The 23,578-nt window shown below is 39.4% G+C and overlaps 1 protein-coding gene and 1 long non-coding RNA gene across 2 annotated transcripts in view; one reads left to right on the top strand and one right to left on the bottom strand.

The window, feature by feature from the left end:
• Positions 1-236: 236 nt before the first annotated feature.
• On the bottom strand, positions 237-21,691 carry LOC134792180 (RYamide receptor-like). Its single transcript, XM_063763420.1, has 6 exons — positions 20,949-21,691; positions 18,444-18,642; positions 17,173-17,241; positions 12,857-13,015; positions 966-1,050; positions 237-623 (listed from the first exon to the last, which is right to left on the bottom strand). The coding sequence occupies exons 1-6, from the start codon at positions 21,596-21,598 to the stop codon at positions 433-435; spliced, it is 1,353 nt and encodes a 450-aa protein (XP_063619490.1). The 5' UTR covers positions 21,599-21,691; the 3' UTR covers positions 237-432.
• The window catches only part of LOC134792184 (uncharacterized), a 596,557-nt gene continuing 591,665 nt past the window's right edge, over positions 18,687-23,578 (top strand). Inside the window, exon 1 of the long non-coding RNA XR_010144400.1 lies at positions 18,687-18,851. This is a non-coding gene — a long non-coding RNA (uncharacterized LOC134792184). The remainder of the gene's footprint in view (positions 18,852-23,578) is intronic.

Below are 23,578 nucleotides of genomic sequence, written 5' to 3'. Positions count from 1 at the left end.
GTGGACAATAAACATTAAACTTTAACGGGTAGCTGCAATTTCTTTGTCTACCCCGAACATTTTTATAAACTAATTTCGGGTAGTTTAGTGGTGTTTTATTAATATCTCCGTTGACATTTGTTGGGACGTCAGTCTTTCCGTGACCACAGCTGGTGCAACTCAGCTGAAACGTCGGAATTAAAGGTAAAAACAATGAAATTATATCGCGGTAGACCCGTTTGTATAATTAAATATGTGTAAAGTTCTTTTTTACTTTTGTAATGCACTCACTTCATTATGAATTGACCTCTGCAAAAAGCGGCATAAAGTGTGTTTTTATCACTAAGTGTTTATTTTCATTCTGTTGCACAAACAACCTGCATATGAGATCAGATATTTACAGGTGTAATTCCTAGGTCAATATGAAACTACCATTAAGTCAATAAAGTCAGGCTAGGTTAAATAATTGGAACGGACCGAGAGGGCGCGCGCCGGTGCCGCTGGGGGTCTTAGCGCAGTTGAACACACTTTTAGCTCCAGGGAGTTGCACTTTGAGCTGATTCCAAGAACGCCGTTTCGGGGACGGCACTGGCAACCGACCGTGCCACGCCGGGCCGAAGTGCTGCAGTTCAGGCCCACCATTTCTGAAGACATATGTTTAATTTTAATTAAGTTAGTACATAACCTGATTCAAATACCCCGACTAATTTTAATCACAGATTTATTGGCAGTGAGCATTAAATTTAAAATACGTGGCTTCCTATTAAAATAGGAAGCGACTATTATTTTTGCTTTCCGGCAGAATAGATTAAACTATTTACATGCGTTTTTTTAAGTCAATTCCAATTATTACTTAAATTCCCTTCTTTTTTCCCTCTCTACTCCTACACGGTACTTCGTTTAGTTAACCCGCTTAGGCTTATACTCGTACATACATATTTATGTGTAGGTAATACTTATTGTCTTAAATAACGAACGAAAATCACCTGACATAGGAACGCCCTCACAAACGCTGGATCGATGGCAGGAGCGGGCCTCGGTATGCTTGAGACACAGCAAGCCACCGAGCACCTGTCACAAACAAATACAGCGTTATTGCTAGCAGACAATACCACTCTTTATCACTGGTCGAGTTTGATTTTATATCGCTCCCTCGTGTTTCATATAATAGTACCACAACCTATTTTTACAGCCTTGTGTACAGCCGACATAAAGTCGAGCTCGATGTTATATCGCTCCCTACTTGTTATAGTTTTATGTGTTAGTTTAGTTTTTGAGTTGTGTTAATAATAGTAGATTGTTAACCAAGGGATGAAAGGCACTCATTCCTGCCGAAGTAGTTTGGCGCTCGAACGCAGTGAGAACGCCAGTTGTCCGAGGCTGAAATGATGCCTTTCACCCGAGTTAAACACTATAATTTTCATTTCGAATACGAGGAAAGTAAAATGCATGTGTTTTTTTAAAACATGACTAAGTATAATTTTTTAAATTTTTTTGAGGGTAGGTACTTTCAATTAGTTAATTTAGGCAAAATTATCGTTATTTATGGAATGGGGAGTCAAATATCAGAATAGAAATTGTATAACAAATCCATTGGTACCCAAATTTCAATTGCTTATCGTAAAAAAAAATTTTCTGCACACCTTTTAGAACAACAATGACCCTCTTTCAGAGCATGAGAAATGAAAAGATTATTGTTACCGCGTCCAAACTTTTATTTCAACAATCCCAAGTATCCCAATACCTTAGTACATATACCAAACTCCACTGCCAAATTGATCTATCAACAGATCCGCCTTGTCAATGGATCGGGTAATAATTCGGCGATAGTTTTCCTTATCGAATATTTTGTTATTTTATGTGATGTGGGTTTATTTATCTGTGGCTATATGAACATTATTTATACCTACTGTAGACGCTCGATAATCTGGTACAGCCAGCAGCAGAAGTTGCTAAGTGGGCCAGGTGTTCAAAATTATCTAGACGCGACTTTATTGTTAAGAGAATAAGAGCGTGTCAAGGTAATTTTGAACCTGCCTGCAATTTTCCATTTCCATTTCCAAACAACTAGTATTTGAAATTATCGCTACAGCTCTCGGCTTATTGGATTTGTATGGAAAATAAAAGCTTCACAGAAAAAAATCAACATATCAAATAAGAAAAAAACACACCTGCATTCGGCTGTACTCGTATATGTAGGGTGTAACCTACACCGGATTATACATAGAGCGGGAGGCCAATTCGTACGTAGGTACACTAACATCAGAATGATATTTGCATGACATGTACGCATAAGTACGACCGTAATGCACTAGTGATCTAAAGGAGTCGAGCCTTTTAGCTCTTTTTTTAGGGCTCGCCTCATCTCTTGACGCCTAAAAGGCTAAAAGGCTATTTAAGGGCTTAATAAGGTTATTAGCCTCAAGAGTTTAGGATCTTAAATAGAACTAGGCTCGGGGGCTAAAGAGCTAAATAGGCTTTTTTTAGGGGCTTAATAAGGTTATTAGCCCCAAGAGTCTAGGCTCTTAAATAGAACTAGGCTCGAGGGCTAAAGAGCTAAATAGGCTTTTAGCCATTTAGGCTTCAAGAGATGAGGCGAGCCCTAAAAAAAGAGCTCCAAAGGCTCGAGTCTTTTGGATCACTATTCAATGCACGGTAACTAAATGACATCATTCAGATACCATTTTGATGTCAGTTTACGTCCGAATTGTCCTGCGGGTGACTGGAGTCGCTAATTGCCGGAGTGGCCAGCGCCGAAATACTGAGCGCCTACTGTACCTATTATAAAATTTATAAATAAAACGAAGGTAAATGGCATATACCGGGACTGTAACGAGCACTCGGACGACTATAAGTAAGTAAGGTACGTTGAGTCAGAGACAAAGTCTACTTAATTCTTTCTGGCTGAGTTGAGGCACAGAATAAATAATAGTACTAGGTACAGATATGGCCGCTAGGTGGCGACAGCGCCACGCGCGGCTTATGGCATTCCCCAAAATTGGGGCCGAACGGATGTACTTTTAGCTACCTGTAGTAAAGCGACGAAATCGCGGAGTGAGCCACGCGGTTGAGGTAATAAGTGGAAAACAGGGTTAAGACAAAAAGTCCTCCGTAATTCTGAAACCCATCAAAAACATAAATGTGAAATGAAAGCCAAGTTCATTACTAAGAATATGCGTCATTGTTGACTTCGCCGGAAAAATATTTGAGATATATGGGTGCCAAGTTCTTGTTCGCTTGGGATGTAACTTGACCAGTTTTTACGTACAAGCTATATTTAATTTGTCTATGTTACGTTTCTAAAATTTAGTTTATTGGTAAGAAAACTACTAGCACCAATAGCCACAATAGATTATACCAATCAATTGGCAAATAAAATGTCTGGAAGGCAAGTGTCTAGGAAAACATTATTTAGCTCAAAGTGTTTGCCTTGGCCGTTACCGTCCATCAAGTTCGATTAGCCCCTCTTAAAGACTTGAATGGGTGCGGTGCGATGAATGGAGTAGGAATTACGAACGTTTTGCCACCACTGATGGCAGAGATATACTTACTACTTACTGAACTGCATATAAATAATCTTCATAGAGCGTTTTTCTGTTGTCACTTACGATTGACCACAAATAATAATACCTTTAATTAATACTTAATACCTTTGCATCGCTTATTGACGTACAATTTTTTACTAAGAAAAGAATATTTTTTACAATAACTCAAAAATGACTGGACCGATCCATGTTCGCTATAGTTTTCATTGAAAGTATTTATTAAGCTTTTGTTTCACGATTTTTTTCATATTTTTTGGACCCAGGGTACAAAAATTAGAGGGGACCACACATATTATTTTTTTTCTTTCGGAGCGATTATTTCCGAAAATATTAACTTTATCAAAAAATGTTTGTTGAAGACTCTTATTCGTTTTGTAAGACCCTTCTAACGATACCCCACACTGTAGGGTTGAAGCGAAAAAAAATTACATCCCCACTTTACGTGTAGGAGGTACCCTAAAAAAAATTTTTATTTTACATTTTATTGTACGACTTTGTCGGATTTATTGATTTATATAACCATGCCAAATTGCAGCTTTCTAGCACTAACGATCACGGAGCAAAGCCTCGGACAGGCAGACAGACAGACATGGCGAAACTATAAGGGTTTCTAGTTGACTACGAAACCCTAAAAACGAACTATAGAGAACAAATAACAAACATTTTAACCGATCAACCGTAAGACTTTCAATAATGGTTTTGATTTGATACCTACAAAAGCTTGAAAAGCTACAATATGTGTGATAGTACGGTAGGCGAGTCTGACATTCATAATCTCTACAGACACACACTACGTGGAACATCAATTGTTGTCGTGGTAGGTTTTCTAAAACTCAAGCACTTTTATAACTAGAGGGTGAGGCGTGATCCGCATGATTTATACCTATATCACAATAATTTACTCTAATGTCGTCGTAATTTTTGAATAAGCTTGTACCGCATTTCTATGGCTATTGAGTTGTGTCCCAGACCCGATTTACCCGGGAAATTCAAGTCGTCCCAGTCGGGAATAGGTAATCAAGTTTCCTTGATAGTAATCCCAGAAGTCTGCTATGCGATTGAATTTAAATTCACGCTGTAAATTATACCTATTTGTAATTTGTTTTGCTTTGCATAATCTTCACAGAATTGCGCAGATTTGTTTTGTGTGAGGCAAAAAGAGTTCATATGATAAATAATAAAAAACAGGCTAAAATATAAGGGCGAACGACCCTCTCCAGTTTCACCTAAAGTTATTAATGGCTCGAGGCCAGCGACCGTATAAACCATTATACCCACATACCTAAACCTTATTTATATGCTCTGCCTTTCATACGTGCTAACATAATTGAGCACGGAACATTGATACAACTTTAGGTAATAGATATGATCGTACTGCTTTGTTATTTTACTATTATGCTAACATTTTACTACATAGATACTGGCCCTGGATTTTCTAAAATGTTCCACGTTAAGGTGAGTATTGGGAAACAGCGTTGCAATTGTGTTGCGCATCTCGGCAAACTATTTCCATCCTCACAGTCACACAGCATTTTTCTTGCTTAAGATATAATCGTTCGTACCTATTGTCTTCAACTTTCGTCAAAAGCACTAAGTATGTCACGTTGTAGAAAAGACACTGACCGCGCTTAAAGGGGCCCACTGATTAACAGTCCGCCGGACGGTATCGGCCTGTCAGTTAAGTTCGGAACTGTCAAAATTTTGTTCTAACCGACATGCCGATATCGTCCGGCGGACTATTAATCAGTGGGCCCCTTAAGGTTGCGCTTAAAGTATGGCAGTAGTACTACATAAATATAGGTACCTACATATCCCATAGGAGCGTCATACTTGACATGGCACTGCGTAGTTATTGCGTAGCCAGACTCTACTAGTATGGATTTATATTTGAATATACCTACATTTTAATTAATGAACGCAAAGGACATAATAAATTTCTTAATAAAAAAATACAAATACATTTAAGAAATAATGGGTAGTAACCCAAGTAACACAAAAGTAGCTGAATATTGTTTGAATAATAGAGCATTCCGTACTGTATGCTGAATAAGGTAGCTGTATAACGTCTGTATAAGAGCTTATACAGACGTTATACAGAAGGTATGGGCGCAAAGTGGGCTAGCCCACGCCGCTTATTACTGAATAACAGTGATGTAATAGCTGTATAAGTGTGTGCACACACATTAAATCGCTGAATAACACTTGTATAGAGGCTGTCAAAAGCTTCTATACCGCTTTTAAACCAAAGTTATCCAGCTTTGTATAGAATGACTCAGTTAGTCACACGTTATGCAGCTTTTGGTTCAAAAGTGCATTGTTACAGAAAATATATTCAGCTATTTGTGTATGATTTGTCTTCCATTTTAATTTCTGAACTCGTGTCAAAGTGTAGTGTCTGAAGTGAATACAAAATAAGGAGGACATTACCCATATATTGATTTGATGTTTACATAACATCAATTTCATTGCGCATGCGACTTTACTGTAAATATATATATACATTTTATTTAAAATTTTAAAGCGCCGCGTAAATAATGCACTGTTTAGAAAGTAAATATAGAAAATGTAGTACTCCACATTTAAATTTGTAATATTTTTGCGGTGTTTAGATGTTTTAGTGATAGAAAATGTACTTTAACAAGTTATGCTACGATAAAACTAGTTTTATAAATGAATATAAATGGGTTTTTCAGTTCATTTTAAATTCCTATTTAATTTTAGAGGTTAGAATATGAGCAACCGTAATGGCGTCCGACTGTGCTGAATATAAGCTGCTGCCACAGCTATTATGTGCTAAATTTCTGAATAGGCATTCACATTACTCGCGTTACTAAGCTACATGTTAGATAATAATGGTTTTAGAACAACAAGTTTTGAATAACATCAGTATAATAGTAATTGTTTTCGCAATCTTAAAGCATATTAGGGTTCTATACACAAATGGTAAAAACCACATAGATCCTCACTACTTTGATGAGAAACATTATAGGTATGTAACACGGGCAATATTCAATCCTACTTCCTACTAATATTATAAACGCGATATAATATTTAAGTTATATGATAAATCTGGGGGCACGGCAGACTACACAGTTATTTTTTCCGTTATCAGTTCCGACAAATATGTAGTAGGTAAAGGTATACGCAAAGATGTACGAAGTGAGTACGAAGATGTGTATAGTATGAGTATGGTGTGGTTACGAGTATGGTATGAATATGAATATGGTATAGGTGCGAAGGTGCGGGTATATTAGGCGCTATATTTTAATGGGGGTGATTATTTAATTTTTCTCATACCCAGTCGAGTCTACAAGTTTTTAATGCAACAATATCAATAACTAGCATTTGCCACCTTGTTTGCCAACTAGCAACAACCTTAAATGGCCATTGGTAAACTTTATCTCGTTGCAGTAAGGTATGCAAATGGTCAGTTAACAGTGTTTACGATGGTAGCTAGCAATTGTTTTACGTCATTAAAACGACAATGCATCTTGTGTAAAATAACCAATCGAAGAGAATTGTTAAGAAAACTAAACTTCGTGTTTTTTAAATAATGGTTGGATTAAAGAATAAATACGCAAGATGCGTTCAAAATAAAATAAAAACACGCACAAGCTCAAAGCAAACAGGCTCAAGTAGCACTGTTGACCGTGTATAAACTTATAAAGCTACGGAACCCTATCCACCGCGCATTTGTTGATACTAAGCAGTAGTTTGAATAGCGCTGCTCATTGCGTTCATTTTGCAGCTTTTAGCAAGAAAAGATAGTATATGTGTACTAAAATCGCTATAACTTAAGTATAAGTGTTGTTTTAGTATTTATTATTCATACGTTATGTCTATAAAAGCCATAACTAACCCATATATGCAGCTACTGAATAACAAATAATATGTGGATTTCATTACAGCTTCCAGTAATAGCGTCCACCTTTATTCAAAAACTAGCATTAAAACAAAAACTGCAACCGCTTTTATACAGTTGAAAGTCTTCACCGACGCTTCTTTTCAGCATTTAGTAGCCACTATCACATTTTTCTTAATATTGTCTGCTTAATATCTCACGACACAAAATATATACAGCTAATTGCTGCTAATGCTGCTATTATGCAGCTTTTAGTAACCACAAATGCTTTAAGCTGAATAATGTCTGACTAACTGTGTAAGAAATAAGTATTATTCAGCTTTAATATGCAAAACCGATACTATGCAAAATTTATTCAGCGTTTATTGGTATATAGGCCCCACTATGCTAGGGTTGCCATAAGTGTGGGGACTCAAACCGGGACATTTAAAGAAAACCGGCCAAGTGCGAGTCGGACTCGCGTCGCGTTTAAAGGGTTACACAATTTGTAACAATGTATTTTTTCATGTGAAACGTGGGTGAAATGTCTATAATTAAGTCCGACTCACGCTTGACTGCACATTTCTAATAGGTTTTCCTATAGATAGGTAAATAATTATTATGTGTTTTTTTTTTCAAAATTTTAGCACAGTAGTTTCGGAGATAAATTTTCCATGTGTTTAAATTATTATTCATTGACCAGTCAAGCTACCATGTAGATTCAGGGGATTCAGGGTCAACCAGCAAAAAACGAGAGCGAAGCGAGCGCGAAATTTTTTTGACAAAATTGTGAAAGCGTGTTAAAAAGGCTGGGCCGGGCCTAAAAATCCGAAGTTCCCCAGTGAGGCTAGCTTTCATGCGAGGTCGAAGCCGTGCTTCAGGATAAGCTCAGCTAGAGCATAGACGCCAACCAATGTCCATTGTATTAAAAAGCGAAACCGTAGGCCGAGCTTGGCGCAGCGAGGTCAAAGGCTAAGCTGATGAAGACGAGATTTGGAAGACAAACCAAAAATTTAGGTAAAATGTGAGGCTGAAGGTCGAGCTCAGAAATCTCCACATTACTTAATAAGCCCGAAGCGTACTTATAACCAGCGCGGTGAGCTTTCATGCGAGGCAAAAGGCCAAGCTTCTCAAATCAAATTTACCAAGTCCAGCCCCCTACTAAATAACTATGATTTTTAAACCGGGACAATTTTCTTATCGGCCGGGACGCCGGGACACTGTGCTTCAAACCGGGACATGTCCCGGCGTACCGGGACGTATGGCAACCCTACACTAGGCCCACATATTTTCTTATTCCGAATTTAGTAATTTCCACCGCTTATACACAAAATTTATGCAATCTTAATTTGAATAAGATGATAATTTTACTCTATTATCCTGCTTGTGTGTTACTTGGGAATGACTGAAATATTTACAGAGAAATATTTCAAAAAATATAAACAGTCATCCAATTTCAAGGACATCGTTTGAAATGAAACAATTTTTTTGAAAGCGCACAAAGATTGACAGCCCGATTTAAACAATGCTTTTAAATCTTATAATATAAGAAGTTACAGCAGTTGCAGCAGTAGGTACCTAGTACCGATCTGTCAGTGCCAAATGAGGCTTTCCAAACCTATCTCAAAGCGTAACCTCCAATTTTGTGGCTCGAAAGGTGGAGGCAGTTCCAGATCTAATCTAATCTATACGCTCGTAGACGGAATAGTCCCTATGACGGAATTAGCCACATTTACCTTATCTCTACTTCTACACGTGTTCAAGTGCATCTAAGAATAAAAAAAAATATTTACGCAACCACTTGTACGTGAAATAGAAAACACGTTTATCACAATAAAAAAAAATCACAATCACAATACATCTTGAACAATAACATCTCCCTGGCCCCTGTTTCACCAACGTGACAGGTGCGACGAATTGTAAAATCACTGTTGCTGACGTCACAGGCATCCATGGGCTACGGTTACCGCTTACCATCGGGCGGGCCGTATTCCTGTTTGCCACCATCATTGTATTATTAAAAAAACTTTATGATATCGGAAAAAAACAGATATTTCTCTTGCTAAGTTTATGACAATTGTCACAAGAAACACTACAATTGTCACGAAATTCCGACATATAACTCATTACCTGTCAAGAATTACCTACAATTCTTCTAAATCTTTGACAATTGTCAGAAACTTCGCAGGAGAAATATCTGTTTTTATCCGATATAATAAAGTTTTTTTAAATAATACAATGATGGTGGCAAACAGGAGTACGGCCCGCCCGATGGTAAGTGGTAATCGTAGCCCATGGATGCCTGTGACGTCAGCAACAGTGATTTTACAATTCGTCGCACCTGTCACCGATGTGAAATTGGGGCCAGGAATTCCTGACAATTGTAAAGGGGAAACACGTGTCGAGTTTTGTATTATTAGGTAATGATGAATTGTTATTTTTTTTTTGCATAAATACTTATTTAATTTGCTGTTGTGGGGTATTAACATTAATTGCATGAAAAAATACGCAAGTAAGGCACAGGAAGCTTAGCCAACATGTCAATCGTTAACGCTCCGTAGCGTAGCGTAAACTATTGGCATGTTGGCTACAGGCTACGCACCCTGGTTTACACTAATCGATTTGAACGTATGTAGCTATCAAAATAATATTATTGTGCTAAAACACGATTTTATAATAGCTACATAATTGCATAAACACATGAATGGAATTCATTTGCTGATTAAATTGCGGCAACGGCTGATTGTGAATTTGTTGTTGTAGGTAGTTGTGGTAAAGAGTAAAAATATGGAACAATGACAAAGATAAACTATCTGTCTTTCAGTGTCACTGTATTGTATATCTTGAATGAAAATAAATGATTATCTGTCTTTCCTGTAGAAAATTGTATACGACCATTTCATTATTCGATCTTATATCTTAGCATTAATATACATATATATACGTTTGTAACTTTACCGAGTCTACGGTTTATCTATTTTCAGGTATTTATTTGTATAATATAATAATAAATATTCAATTCACAACCCATAGAATACGAAGCGAAGTCTATCAATATTACAAACCAATAGAGGACCGTATTTTGTTGAATACATTTTCATATTTTATTAATAAGCGACATTACCTATAAAAGAAAAAATGGAACTTCCTCGCTGTAGGTAGTAAACCCTTTTCTTACCTAACAGTAGGTACCTACGTGTTATACTTAAAGGGGAACATTCAAGAAAATATTAATTTATGTCTATATCTATAGTATCAATAGTATAGTCATAAAAGTATGTAAGACAACAATATTTAGGTATTTTATGACAATATATTTCAAAATGAGACAGTATTTTGCATCAAATGAAATCACCCAATGTGGTATTTAACCTAAGGCAACTAACGCTCGGACGCTGCATGTACAAGTACATATGCAACAAATTATCACAATTACGATGACGATTACTTTTCTACTAACTCAAGCTTTCCCTTAATGCTTTTATTTTTTAAATCTACGTCATTCGGCGATGATTCTATCTACTAATCAAAAGGTACCCGCTTCGTTCATTAGGGCGAGTGTCCAACAACTCCCCTGGCCTTTTGTCTCCATTTGTGTGCTTTGGATAAAAGCATTTTTGTGTCCCTCTGAAAAACTTGACATTTCAAAACCCGTTCAGAAAACATTTTCCTTAACTTTTAGAAATACCTAAAATCAAATAGGTTCATTTCGATGTTCATTAATGAAATAAGTGAATAATTGTAAACTAATTCCTACTCGTATACATAATTAGAAAGTGTAAACGTACAGTTGGTGGCCAGTAGTTCATGAGATTAACACGTAATCGTATGAATCTTTTGCATTTATGGTTAAAAATGACTTTTATTACGTGGGGATTAATGTTTCTCAACCATATTTTACACAAACATGACTGTATTAATAAATATTTCTCATAAAGTCATAACTACTGGCAGATTAGAAAGATAGATAGATTTCTTCTTCTCTTTATTGGCGTACCTTAGTAAAACGGCGGTAAGGATCAGTAATTCAGTAGTTTATTTCAAGAGCCCTTATTTATTCTATGGGCAGAAAACCAATATTTGTAGGAGATTTTTACAGTAGATAAGTATGTTTACTATATTATGAAGCACAATTGTATTGACCTAATCTTGAATTCACCGCTGGGTCTTCTGTCAATATAGGTACAATTCACGTAATGACATGGGATCGAAAAGCTTGCGATTGCGAGCTAATTAGATTTAAATTAAATTCTTGTTAAATTAGTTCACCGTGGATTAATAGAGCTTTGTAATTGTTAAAAACTTTAGGAACATTTGTTTTTCATGCGATTAATTTGTATTTTTTTATGGTAGGTATATAAAAAATTATAATGAAGCCCTTTAATGTAACAGCGCGGATAATATACGATTATGTAGTTGGCGGAGACCAGGTTTGAACCAACCGTGACAGCGCGCGTTCATGTAGCAATGAGCCAATGACTTGTGAACCAGATGAAATGTCAAGTATTTACGTGCTCGACACCTCGTTACTATGTGCGTCGTCTACAATACATAATATATGCACAATACAAGTCGGAGACCTGTTCGAAACCTCGGCGGTAGCGCGCGTTCTTGTAGCAGTAGATGATGGGGTTGTAGCAGGAGTGGCTCATGGCCAGCCAGTGGCTCGCGAGCAACACGTAGGTACGGCATGCCCGTCCACGCGCCCCACTCCGCGTCGCTCTCGTGCCTCGTCCACAACACCTGTGCCACAATACAAGATGCAGACCTGTTTGAACCCGCGGCGGTAGCGCGCGTTCATGTAGCAGTAGATGATGGGGTTGTAGCAAGAGTGGCTCATGGCCAGCCAGTGGCTCGCGAACCACACGTACGGCATGCCCGGCCACGCGCCCCACTCCGCATCGCTCTCGTGCGTCGTCCACAACACCTGTGCCACAATACAAGATGCAGACCTGTTTGAACTCGCGGCGGTAGCGCGCGTTCATATAGCAGTACATGATGGGGTTGTAGCAGGAGTGGCTCGTGGCCAGCCAGTGGCTCGCGAACCACACGTACGGCATGCCCGGCCACGCGCCCCACTCCGTGTCGCTCTCGAGCGTCGTCCACAACACCTGTGTCACAATACAAGATGCAGACCTGTTTGAACCCGCGGCGGTAGCGCGCGTTCATGTAGCAGTAGATGATGGGGTTGTAGCAGGAGTGGCTCATGGCCAGCCAGTGGCTCGCGAACCACACGTACGGCATGCCCGGCCACGCGCCCCACTCCGCGTCGTCCACAACACCTGTGCCACAATACAAGATGCAGACCGGTTTGGACCCGCGGCGGTAGCGCGCGTTCATGTAGCAGTGGATGATGGGGTTGTAGCAGGAGTGGCTCATGGCCAGCCAGTGGCTAGCGAACCACACGTACGGCATGCCCGGCCACGCGCCCCACTCCGCGTCGCTCTCGTGCGTCGTCCACAACACCTGTGCCACAATACAAGATGCAGACCTGTTTGAACCCGCGGCGGTAGCGCGCGTTCATGTAGCAGTAGATGATGGGGTTGTAGCAGGAGTGGCTCATGGCCAGCCAGTGGCTCGCGAACCACACGTACGGCATGCCCGGCCACGCGCCCCACTCCGCGTCGCTCTCGTGCGTCGTCCACAACACCTGGAAAAAAGTACGAGTCAATAATTTCGTTTACAAAACTTTTGTTAATTAGAGAGTTTTGTAAGTTGAGTCTGATTTAAAACTTTTGGGAACTTACCTAATATGAAAATTTCTCTCGAATTCACTTTCAATAAATAATTTGATTAGTAGTTCTTGTAAAAAAATGGATGCTAATTAGACCGTTCAGTATCTAAGTAGGAGTAAGGAAGCAACTTTTAAAATAAAACGAAAAAGTTTAAGTCGGTTAGGAAAAAACGATAAGATCGATATATCATAAAGTAATAAAACGCCGCTGAAAAACCATTGGCGTGAAATTGGATACCTACGCTTTAAATAAAACTCAAATGCAAACGGCATAGTGTTTCTTTAGATGAGAATTTTGATTTAACAATTTGTTAATTAATCTTTGTTTTTCGCAAATCTAAAGTTACACTGAGAGAAAAATCATCACCAGGAATTAATAAACAGTTCTGTACTGGGGGAAAAAATGAAGTTTTAGTAATAATCATGGAAGTTTCACTATTTCTGTAAAATTTATTTATTTCTACAAACAGCTCAGTAATACTAAATCTATTTCAGCAAACAGACTTTAGTAAATGGAGCATTAAACAAAGTTCAGTATTTGTTACAATCCATTTTTATTACTACTAAAATTCTCCGATTTTTACTAGTAAAGTTTGTGATTTTTGGAAAAAAGCATCTGTGATTTCAAGTTATGATTTTAGTAAATGTCTCACTTACATAGTTTTGTAATATCTAAAAAACGAGTTCGCGGGAATAACATTACCCCATTTAAAATAACAATTCAGTTGTTACTATAGCGACATTACAAAGTTTACTGGTATTTAGTAGATAGACTTGTTGTGTTTATGTTCATTGTTGTACCAATCACTAAACGAGTTTTGTAATACCAACACAGCGAAACGAATGTTAGTGATTTTAGTAAAATTTACTACTTGCTACGTTCATTTGGTTAGAGTTAGTATTGTGTCGGATGTCGGGCGGGCGTGTCTCGTGTCTTCTTTGTTTAAAACATACTTAAGTTAAATAATAAATTTAGGATATATTGTGGGCCATGGACATATTAACCCGCGACCTACTGTGTAGTTGGTGTCTACAAGAATATATTGTTCTGCAACTTCGAGCTAGCTGTTGTTATTCTAGTGATAATGACATCATAGGTAAATCTAAACTGTTTGCAATTCCAACCTCCCTAGCACAGGTGCGCCGCGAGAGCATGTTGCGCGCGTAATAAATACTAGTCTCTTTCTGACTGTATGAATAAGAAAGGAATGGGTAGAATATCTCGACAGGCTTTTATAGTGCCTCTTTAGTACAGAGATATACTACCAAACGCTTTTTTATTCATACAGACAGAAATAGAGACGGGTAGCTACCACGCGCGCGACATGCTCTCGCGGCGCCCGTTTGCTAGGGGCGGAGGAATTGCAAACAGTTTAGTTTTTGCCTGTGACGTCATTATCTCTAGAATAACAACAGCTAGCTTGGAATCGCAGTACAGTTTAGTAAAACCTATGACGTCATCGTCTCCGATATTGCTAAAGCACGCTTAGAATTACAAAACGGTTAGTTTTCACCGATGACGTCATCACCTCCGATATTGCTAAAGCACCTCTCGGAATAACAAAACCAAATTTCTGAAATTACTCTAGCATACTTCAAATTACAAATATAGAAGTTGTATTTCCTACTAAATGGAAATTGCAAAAGTCAATTTGTTCCTATTAGTTGACTCTCCTTGTCCCCGGATTAAGTTTTATTTTTGTAATTCTAAGTATGTTTTTGTTAGTTTTTTTTCTCAGTGTATTTATAAAATGAATATGAAAGTAAATTATCAAAGAAAAAGAACTACTTACCTAAAAAAAACAGGTCAAGTGCGAGTCGAACTCGCGTCCCAAGGGTTCCGTACTGCACACATTTTCGAATGAGCGAGCAAAGCGAAGTTCATAAGTACATTCAACTGTTCATTCAATTTTTCCACACACGGCTGGCTATCTTTAATTTTGTTCGAAGTTCGCAAAATGCTGGCATCTCACTCTGTCACTCTAATTACGGTTTCATTGGAGTAAAAGAGAAATCCCCGCAATTTGCGAACTTCGGTGTTCGCGGTAGACCCTGTGATATACGACAGTTCAGCCTTCTCATTTAGCTACTCTTACTTAAACCAATTATTTGTTCTGTTTGAGCACTAACCTCCTAAAGCTCATCCTTCGACCTTGCGTGGAGGCGCACCTCTCTTGGATGCTTCAGGCCTTCGGCCCAACGCAGAGCTCGGCCTTCGACCTTCGCACTAGCTGTCCACACCACGTTTCACGTAAATCAATTGCGGTTGTGGCCCTGATAGAGCTTATTCGCAATTCTTATTCTTAAGTCCGGCTCACACTTCATTGCAGACTTCTTATACGTTTTTCCAGTAATCTATAGGTATCGGGCCCAATACAAAATCGACGATCTCCTTTGCAGGAAGCATGCACACGTCGGAGGCTCCGGGCCTTCGACCTTCACATTCAGACTCTTGTACTATAATTGTTCTGTGTTTGAACACTAACCTCCCGCAACTCGGCCGGCCGTGCGTTTCAAAAAGCTACTAGGGGATGCTTCGGGCCTTCGGCCCTACGCGTAGCTCGGCCTTCGGCCTTCGCAAAAGCTGTCCACACCGAGTTTCACGTAAACCATTACGGCTGTGTCCCTAAGGGTGAAGTCACATCTATCAGCATCGAATGCTGAATGATTTTGGACACACTATATACGCATCGCAAGTTAAAGTATGCTGTTACATGTATTCAGTTTCGAAAGGGTGCTATCGCATGGTTTTATCTGCTAAAGGGTGCTATCGCATGCTTTTAACTGCAAAAGTAAACTATCGCATGCTTTCATCTGCTAAAGTATGCTATCACATGCTCTTATCAGCTATTTTTACTATTTCTTTCTTCCCATGATCACTATATATTGGTGAAGCCATGTCATAAAGGCAAGGATATTTTTGCACCAGCAAAATAAATTTTTCTCGTCCATATTTATGCATATATTGTAATTATTGCAAGTAAACAAACTAGTGCACTTTGCCAGATGGAAACGTTGTGATAATGACGCGGTCAGCCGCACGCTCATCAAGCATCCCAGCGCAGCCGTTATCAATCGCAAGCGTTAGGTATGTCTCACGTGTAATCAACTATTCTCATTCGCAAGCATCTAGTATCACGTCTTAAGCAGCCGTTCTCATGCTTTATCATGAATGAGCATTCTTCAGTATGTTAAATGGATAGCTACACTTATACGCATTTAATGCTGAAGCTGAATCGATGCGGAAGGGTGAATGAATGCGGACGCATCTTTATACAAAATTGCGTTTATGTATTACAAAATGCGATTCGATGCTGATAGATGTGACTTATTCACCCTAAAATAGCCCAACCGCGTTTTTTTTCTTAAGTCTGACTCACGCTTGACTCTAGATTTCTAATAGGTTCCTGTCATCTAGAGGTAAAGAACTATTATGTATATTTTTTTTCAAAATTTTAGACCCAGTAGTATCGGAGTTAAGGGGGGGGGGGGGGGATGGTAAATTATAAAAAAAATATATTTGAGATCCTCAAAATGAGCCCTTTCATTTAATATGTAACACAATATGGTTTGCAAAACTTTGTTTCCTATGCTTAAAATTCATTTGTTTTTATTACAATACATAATATCCGTCTTTGGGTCACAGACTTTCATATGTGTACCAAATTTCAACTTAATTGGTCCAGTAGTTTTGGAGCAAATAGGCTGTGACAGACGGACAGACAGATGCACGAGTGATCCTATAAGGGTTCCGTTTTTTCCTTTTGAGTTACGGAACCCTAAAAATAATACAAAATACATACAAACACATTATAAAAATCTAATCAGGTAAGTACCGCTAGCAGCGGGGCAGAGCCCAAAGCTGCCGGTGGTCAGGGCCGCAGAGTGACGAACCAAAGTATAGGTAGGTACGCATCGTTTTCTCCGAAGACAAGACAGAGATTAATATTATAGAACCTTAAAACGACTCGCACTGCATTTCGCGCGCCATATCTGCATCAAAACCATAATCAGCTTTTAAAATCTGAATCCAAAATTTTTGGAATAATATGAATTGGAGTATAAATACTTACAATAAAAACGTTGAGTGGCAACCAGGAAATCGTAAACACGGCGACAACTGTGACCATCATTTTGATCATCTGAAAAGGATAAAATAATTAATACCTATTAACGTTTCAAACCTTTGTTATCAGACTGACTACCGTCTGTGGACGGCTATTGTTCTTCAAATGATAGACATTCGAATACAATGGAAATCTCAAACTTGATTTGAATTGGATAAACACAAATAGGTATGCCTGAAGCAAATACCTAGCGCAATATTGCTAGCAAGCGGCGGGAGACTGTCGGTGGCTTACGGAGTTATTTGGCACATTTTTAGGCTTCCGACGCTAAATGGGAAACACGAATATTGTTTCAACATGCCAATCGCTTATCACTGGTAGGTGAGGTACGAGTAGATGGCATAGTACCTAGTGGTGAATTAGTAATATAAGAACGAACGATTCACCACCAGTTACCCTCGCTCGAACTAATGTAATCGATAAGCTTACTTCTAATTTACTTTATTTACTTTAATTCTAAGTTTCGTCAATACCTATAAATTTTGCCTATAAATACTAGGTAGACTCTGACCACGCTAAGTGTGAATTGCTACGTCAAATATTGCGCTCCCATGGGATACGTAATGTATGTATGAATTATCACTGCCTAGTCGGTGCAAACTTAGCGAGGTCCGAGTCTATAACTATATTGTTTAATTGACCACTTTTGAGTATTGGTTATCTCTATCTTGATACATTTCCGTAGCCGCGTAACGTGGCCGCTTACTGTGTGCCTCATAAGAAGGCTCAAAGTCACCCAAAGGGCAATGGAGAGGGCTATGCTTGGAGTCTCTCTGCGTGGTCGCATCAGAAATGGGGCCATCCGCAGCAGAACCAAAGTAACCGATGTAGCCCTCCGAATCGCTAAACTTAAGTGGCAGTGGGCGGGGCACATTGCCCGTAGAACCGATGGCCGTTGGGGCGGAAAGGTTCTCGAGTGGCGACCACGTACCGGAAGGCGCAGCGTGGGTAGACGCCCCACAAGGTGGACTGACGACCTGGTTAAGGTCGCAGGAGTCCGCTGGATGCGGGTGGCGCAAGACCGGTCTTTGTGGCACTCTTTGGGGGAGGCCTATGTCCAGCAGTGGACGTCCTCTGGCTGATATGATGATGATGATGACATTTCCGTAGATCTCGCTATCAGCTTTTTGTACATATGAACGATGTGTCACATCATAAGTGGCCATAAAAACCCACCTGTATTGAAAATATCGAGTACTTAATCGAGAAGTGCTCACCTTGCGCTTGGAGCGCTGCATACGCGTATCGCGCGCGCTCTGCGCCTCGCCGGGCGGGCGGCCGCCCCACACGGCGTGCGCAATGCGCGCGTACGTGCACACGAGCGCGCACAGCGGCAGCGCGAACTGCAACGCCAGCAGGGCGCACGTGTACTGCGAACTCTGCTCAGCGCTCGCCCAAAGCTCGCCACAGATGTCACTAAATGTGTAAGTGATTATTATTTATATATTCACACGGTAGGTCTGGCAGCTTCCTCGCACAAAGAATAAGTATTGCGATACAGCGAGGAAATGCTGCCAGCATCTACGGCACCATTCCGCAGGGGGATAGTTTTTAATTATTTATTTTAAGATTAGTTTTATTTATTTTTAGATTTAGTTTTTAAGTTTTGTAGGTTAGTTATTTAAGTTGTTTTTGCTAGGTATGTAGGTATATCAAGTTTGTATGCACTAATAAATAAATATTCACAATTAAATATCATATTTCCTACACGTACGTCCGCCTCAAAGGTTATTTCAGGGATTTTTAAAGCTTATTGAGAACCTAAAGTGAAAGGCCAGTGACAAAGTTTTTGGCTGTTGTGATTGAAACTACATATGTGTTGTTAAATTTGGTAGATAGGTAAATCGTAAAATTCAAGTACATACATATATAGGTATAACCTATTTTTACGGTTTAAATCACGTATTTTTTTGTCACTCGCGTGACATGCTTCTGAGAGCCTAGGTCTTCATTTTCAAGCACTAAAAATGCATGACTAGCGTTCAAGATAGCCGGGCGCCGCGTACTGTCGCTCGTGAGATTAACTAGTAGGGTTAGTAAGGTCATTTAGCATGCACTTTAGTCTTAGGCGATGCCGCTTGGCACCATTGTTCCTTAGGTCAAACAAAGTTGATTTGGCCCGGTAGCCAGGAGATCGTACCATGCAGACCCCCCAAAAAGAGGGGCGGGGGGGGGGGGGGGGGGGTGAAAGGGTCGGCTCCCCAGGTCTAATCTATGCTATATTCCTTCCTAGTCTTAGCAACTAGGGCAAGTTATATATCATTTTCGTATAAATTAGGGACGAGGAATTCATTTTTGAAATAATTATTATGCCTTTCCATACAAAAAAAAAAATTGTACAAAAAATGAAAATGTTATGTAATTTTTTGTGACAACTTTGGATGTTACAATCACAGTGTGGCGATTTGCACTAAATACGATGTAGCCCATGTATTCTTTATTCTGGAAAATTAAAACTATCTACCCTTATAAAGGGGGGGGGGGAAATAGGGGGGAGAAAGTTTGTGTGGAAGAAAAATAAAATTAACAAATTTGTACCAAAAAAGAGCAAAAACGCATGGAAAAAATATTTAAACTTTTAAAATGCCAAATTCAGTGTATTTGTAAACATTTTAATATTTGACTTTGGACATAGTTCCGTTTGTATGGAAATCGTTACTACCGCGCGCTATAAATATTTTTTTATTACGAAAAAATGTATGAATGCCTACTATAAAGTGATATTTTTCAGAATAAATAATACATGGGCTACATCATCCAAATTTTTATTTAGTGCAAATCGCCACACTGTGATTGTAACATCCAATATTGTCACAAAAAATTACATAACATATTAATTTTATGTACAAAAACCATTTTTTTTGTATGAGAAGGTATAGTAATTATTTCAAAAATAAATTCCTCGTCCCTAATTTATACGAAAATGATATATAACTTGCCCTAGTTGCTAAGACTAGGAAGGAATATAGCATAGATTGGACCTGGGGAGCCGACCCTTTCACCCCCCCTTTTTGGGGGGTCTGCATGGGTCCCTTAATTATACGAAAATGATATATAACTTGCCCTAGTTGCTAAGACTAGGATGGAATATAGCATAGATTGGACCTGGGGAGCCGATCCTTTCACCCCCCCTTTTTGGGGGGTCTGCATGGGTCCCTTAATTATACGAAAATGATATATAACTTGCCCTAGTTGCTAAGACTAGGATGGAATATAGCATAGATTGGACTTGGGGAGCCGACCCTTTCACCCCCCCCCCCCCCTTTTTAGGGGGTCTGCATGGTACGATCTCCTGGCTACCGGGCCAGATCAACTTTGTTTGACCTAAGGAATAATCGTGCCAAGCGGCATCGCCTGAGACTAAAGTGCATGCACTTCCATACATTTGTCTTACTTACTAACCCTACTAAACCGTTTGGGGGTAGTCTTGCGCTGTTGTTGCAGGCGGGCACGGTGGCGGGTTTAGGTCACCCAGCATTTGCAACTATAAATAGCACGAACTCACTATCAGTCACTGTCAGTGACAACGTTACTCATGCACTCTTGGTGCTTAAAAATGGAGACCTAGGCTCTCCAAAACATGACATGCGAGTGCCTAAAAGTTAATATGACGCACGACAGTTTAAATTCGATTGCATAGGTATCTTTAGGACAGGCCGTTTTACACTGCTTTCTTTGTTACACAAGCAAAGTTTGACTATACCTACAGCAAATTAACTTACATTTCACACGCTTCATGCCAAAGCGAAGGACGTTGCAAATTAGACACGATCGGTATAGGAGCAGCGGTAGCTAATGCACCGCACCACACGCCAGCTACCACAAGTTTGGCAGTGGCCTTTCCAAGCCTTGGCTTCAGAGGCCTCATGATGGCCATGTAACGGTCGATAGAGATGGCGAGCAGCGTGTACGCGGACACGAGCACGGACACGGCCTGCGAGTAGTTCACCACCTTGCACATGACGGCGCCGAAAGGCCAGTAACGCAACACTAACATCGACACGAACGAGAACGGTACGCAGAACAGTGTCATTAGAATATCCCCAACCGCTAAATTCACTATAAAGTAGTTCGTCACCGTCTTCATGCGCGGTGACGTCTGAACCACGAAACACACTAGCCCGTTGCCCACGAGGGCAACCACAAACACGGCACTGTACATAAAAAGCACACACATTTGGAAAAGAGATGATGCCATGAAGTCCTCGGTCGTTGTCTCAAACATGCACACCATTCCATGATGTTCTTCAGTGTAGTTGAACGACATGGAGGTGTTGGGTGTGCGCGGCAAGCTCCCGACGCACTCCGAGTGCTCACACGCGCCTCGGAATTCTGTTTCATTTTGAATCGTCGGTTCGCTAGTATATAGCATTCTTTGAAGACATCAGACGATCACATGTTTTTAAAGTCAGCCCTGATGATCTAGGAAATCATCTGAAACAAAAGAAAACTAAATTAACTCACTATATTACGAGACTTATATATTATACTTTTTCTAGCGTAATAAATTCCAAATTCTGACTGGGTGTCCAGTAGCCATTAGGTCAGTTACCTACCTATACGTAATGAGGCAATAACGCGCTATCGTATTTACTGTAAAACTTGTACAATGCACGTGCGAATATGTAATTCGCGACTCGTGTCGATTTAAAACACTCCCTTCGGTCGTGTTTTAATTTATCACCAATCGTTACGAATTTCTTACTTTCCGCATCGTAAATCTATTTTATCCTGACCTTCCCGCATCTATCATCAGAACCCTCTTTTCCTCTCTCTTAAGTCTCTTATTTTAAGGTTGTAATAACGTCCACCTAGGATCTAAGTTTAGGTACCTTTTTTTTTTTTTTTTTTGACGGAGTGGGAATGCGTTTACGCACGGTGTGTGGGGCTCGCCACTCCTTTCCCCTCTCCTGACAAGAGAGGGGGAGAATTTGGCCCTACCCACTAAACCCACTCCGGCGTTTCACCCTCTCTGCCGTTCGTGAGGGCGCAACACAAACGAAAAAAAAGTTAGGCAACAACACAAACGAAAAAAATATTCAAGTTCAAACCTCTATCTTTGCTTTGAGTTAATGTTAATAAACGAAGCAAAGATTCTTAATTACATTTGGGTACGTGACCTGTTTTGGTATGCAAAGTAAACATACATATTATTATCTGGTCTGGTAGCCTTTTCGTCTTTAATTTAAGTATAATTTGCTGGTCTTTATAATGAATGAGAACGTTGTAGTTAGAAGTAAGTATTAGCAACCATTAAGTAATTTCTACCTAATTTTTTATTATCTATTAAAATAGGTACCTGTAGGCGACGCATATATTTTATGTTAACTGTACTTTAGGTTTATTAATCTTTATTGCTTTTGGTTAACTTTGGTACTTGTAATGCCATCTAGTGTAAACCATTCTAATTAAAGCTACATATAAACAATGGACGGTAGCGAGCCCAAGTCATGCGCTGCACCTTTATGTAACGTAAGGTTGACTCCTCGCTCGTACCACAGTTTTGGCCTTGTATTTTGCGAATTTACGTCGTTTATTTAACCTGTCACCTACACCTACACCTACAGTACCTACATTAAAAAATATAGTTAAAAAAAGACGGTAGGTGAGATTTTCATTATGGATTATTTTTGATTTCCCGTAATGATTAACTAGTCAGCCTATTTTAAATAGATTGTTCACTTCAGCAGCTCCTACAAGCGTACTTCGCTGCTTAAAAACATAGAGCAAAATCGATTTGGCTCACCGCAAGAGACAAAATGACATTATAGTGACCGTGACATTACAATCGAATAAGATTTTACTAGTTCCCTTTAGGCACGTAATCGTTGTAACTCGAGATGTCGAGAATGAAAACCTTGAAATATTTGTAAAACTATATCATATAACATAACGACTAATCCAGTAAAGGAATGGTATGTCTGCTACAGAAATAGAAATAGAAATGTTTATTTGCCAGAATACGTTACAATTAGGTCTTAATACATTATTATTATGATTCAGTCGACATAAGCCAAAACGCAAAATGTTTGTAAATTACATTTACTACATAGTAGGGTACATCATCAACAGGGCCTTAGGGCAGTTTTACTATTCGTACACGGGTTAGGCTTAACACGGGTAGAGTCAACCCTTTGTTTGACTTTTATGTTTGGTCCCTCTATTTCGATTATTTTTATGTATGTACCTGCCTATTATGTAGGCATGTCATCTTGATGGTGGTAAATTTATTTTCATCTCTCCTGTTCGGAAAGTTCACCTTTCATAGGCTGATAACCGGGTGGAAAATTGCATTTCCCACCCTAGGGTGGAAAGTATTTTTTTTTTTTTACTTCGGGCAACGGCTAACAGC

The sequence above is a fragment of the Cydia splendana genome, chromosome 7 (assembly GCF_910591565.1).
Source record: "Cydia splendana chromosome 7, ilCydSple1.2, whole genome shotgun sequence".
NCBI lineage: Eukaryota > Metazoa > Arthropoda > Insecta > Lepidoptera > Tortricidae > Cydia > Cydia splendana.
The sequence above is the reverse complement of the archived record's forward strand: the minus strand, read 5'-3'. Positions and strand labels throughout refer to the sequence as shown.

Excerpts from the sequence above, each read along its gene's own strand:
- LOC134792180 (XM_063763420.1), bottom strand. The coding sequence starts at position 21,598 with ATGCTATATACTAGCGAACCGACGATTCAAAATGAAACAGAATTCCGA. Across the intron at positions 13,016-17,172 it reads TGCCACTCAACGTTTTTATT|GTGTTGTGGACGACGCACGA; the intron begins GTAAGTATTTAT and ends ACTTTTTTCCAG. Across the intron at positions 1,051-12,856 it reads ACCGCCGCGGGTTCAAACAG|GTGCTCGGTGGCTTGCTGTG; the intron begins GTCTGCATCTTG and ends TGTTTGTGACAG.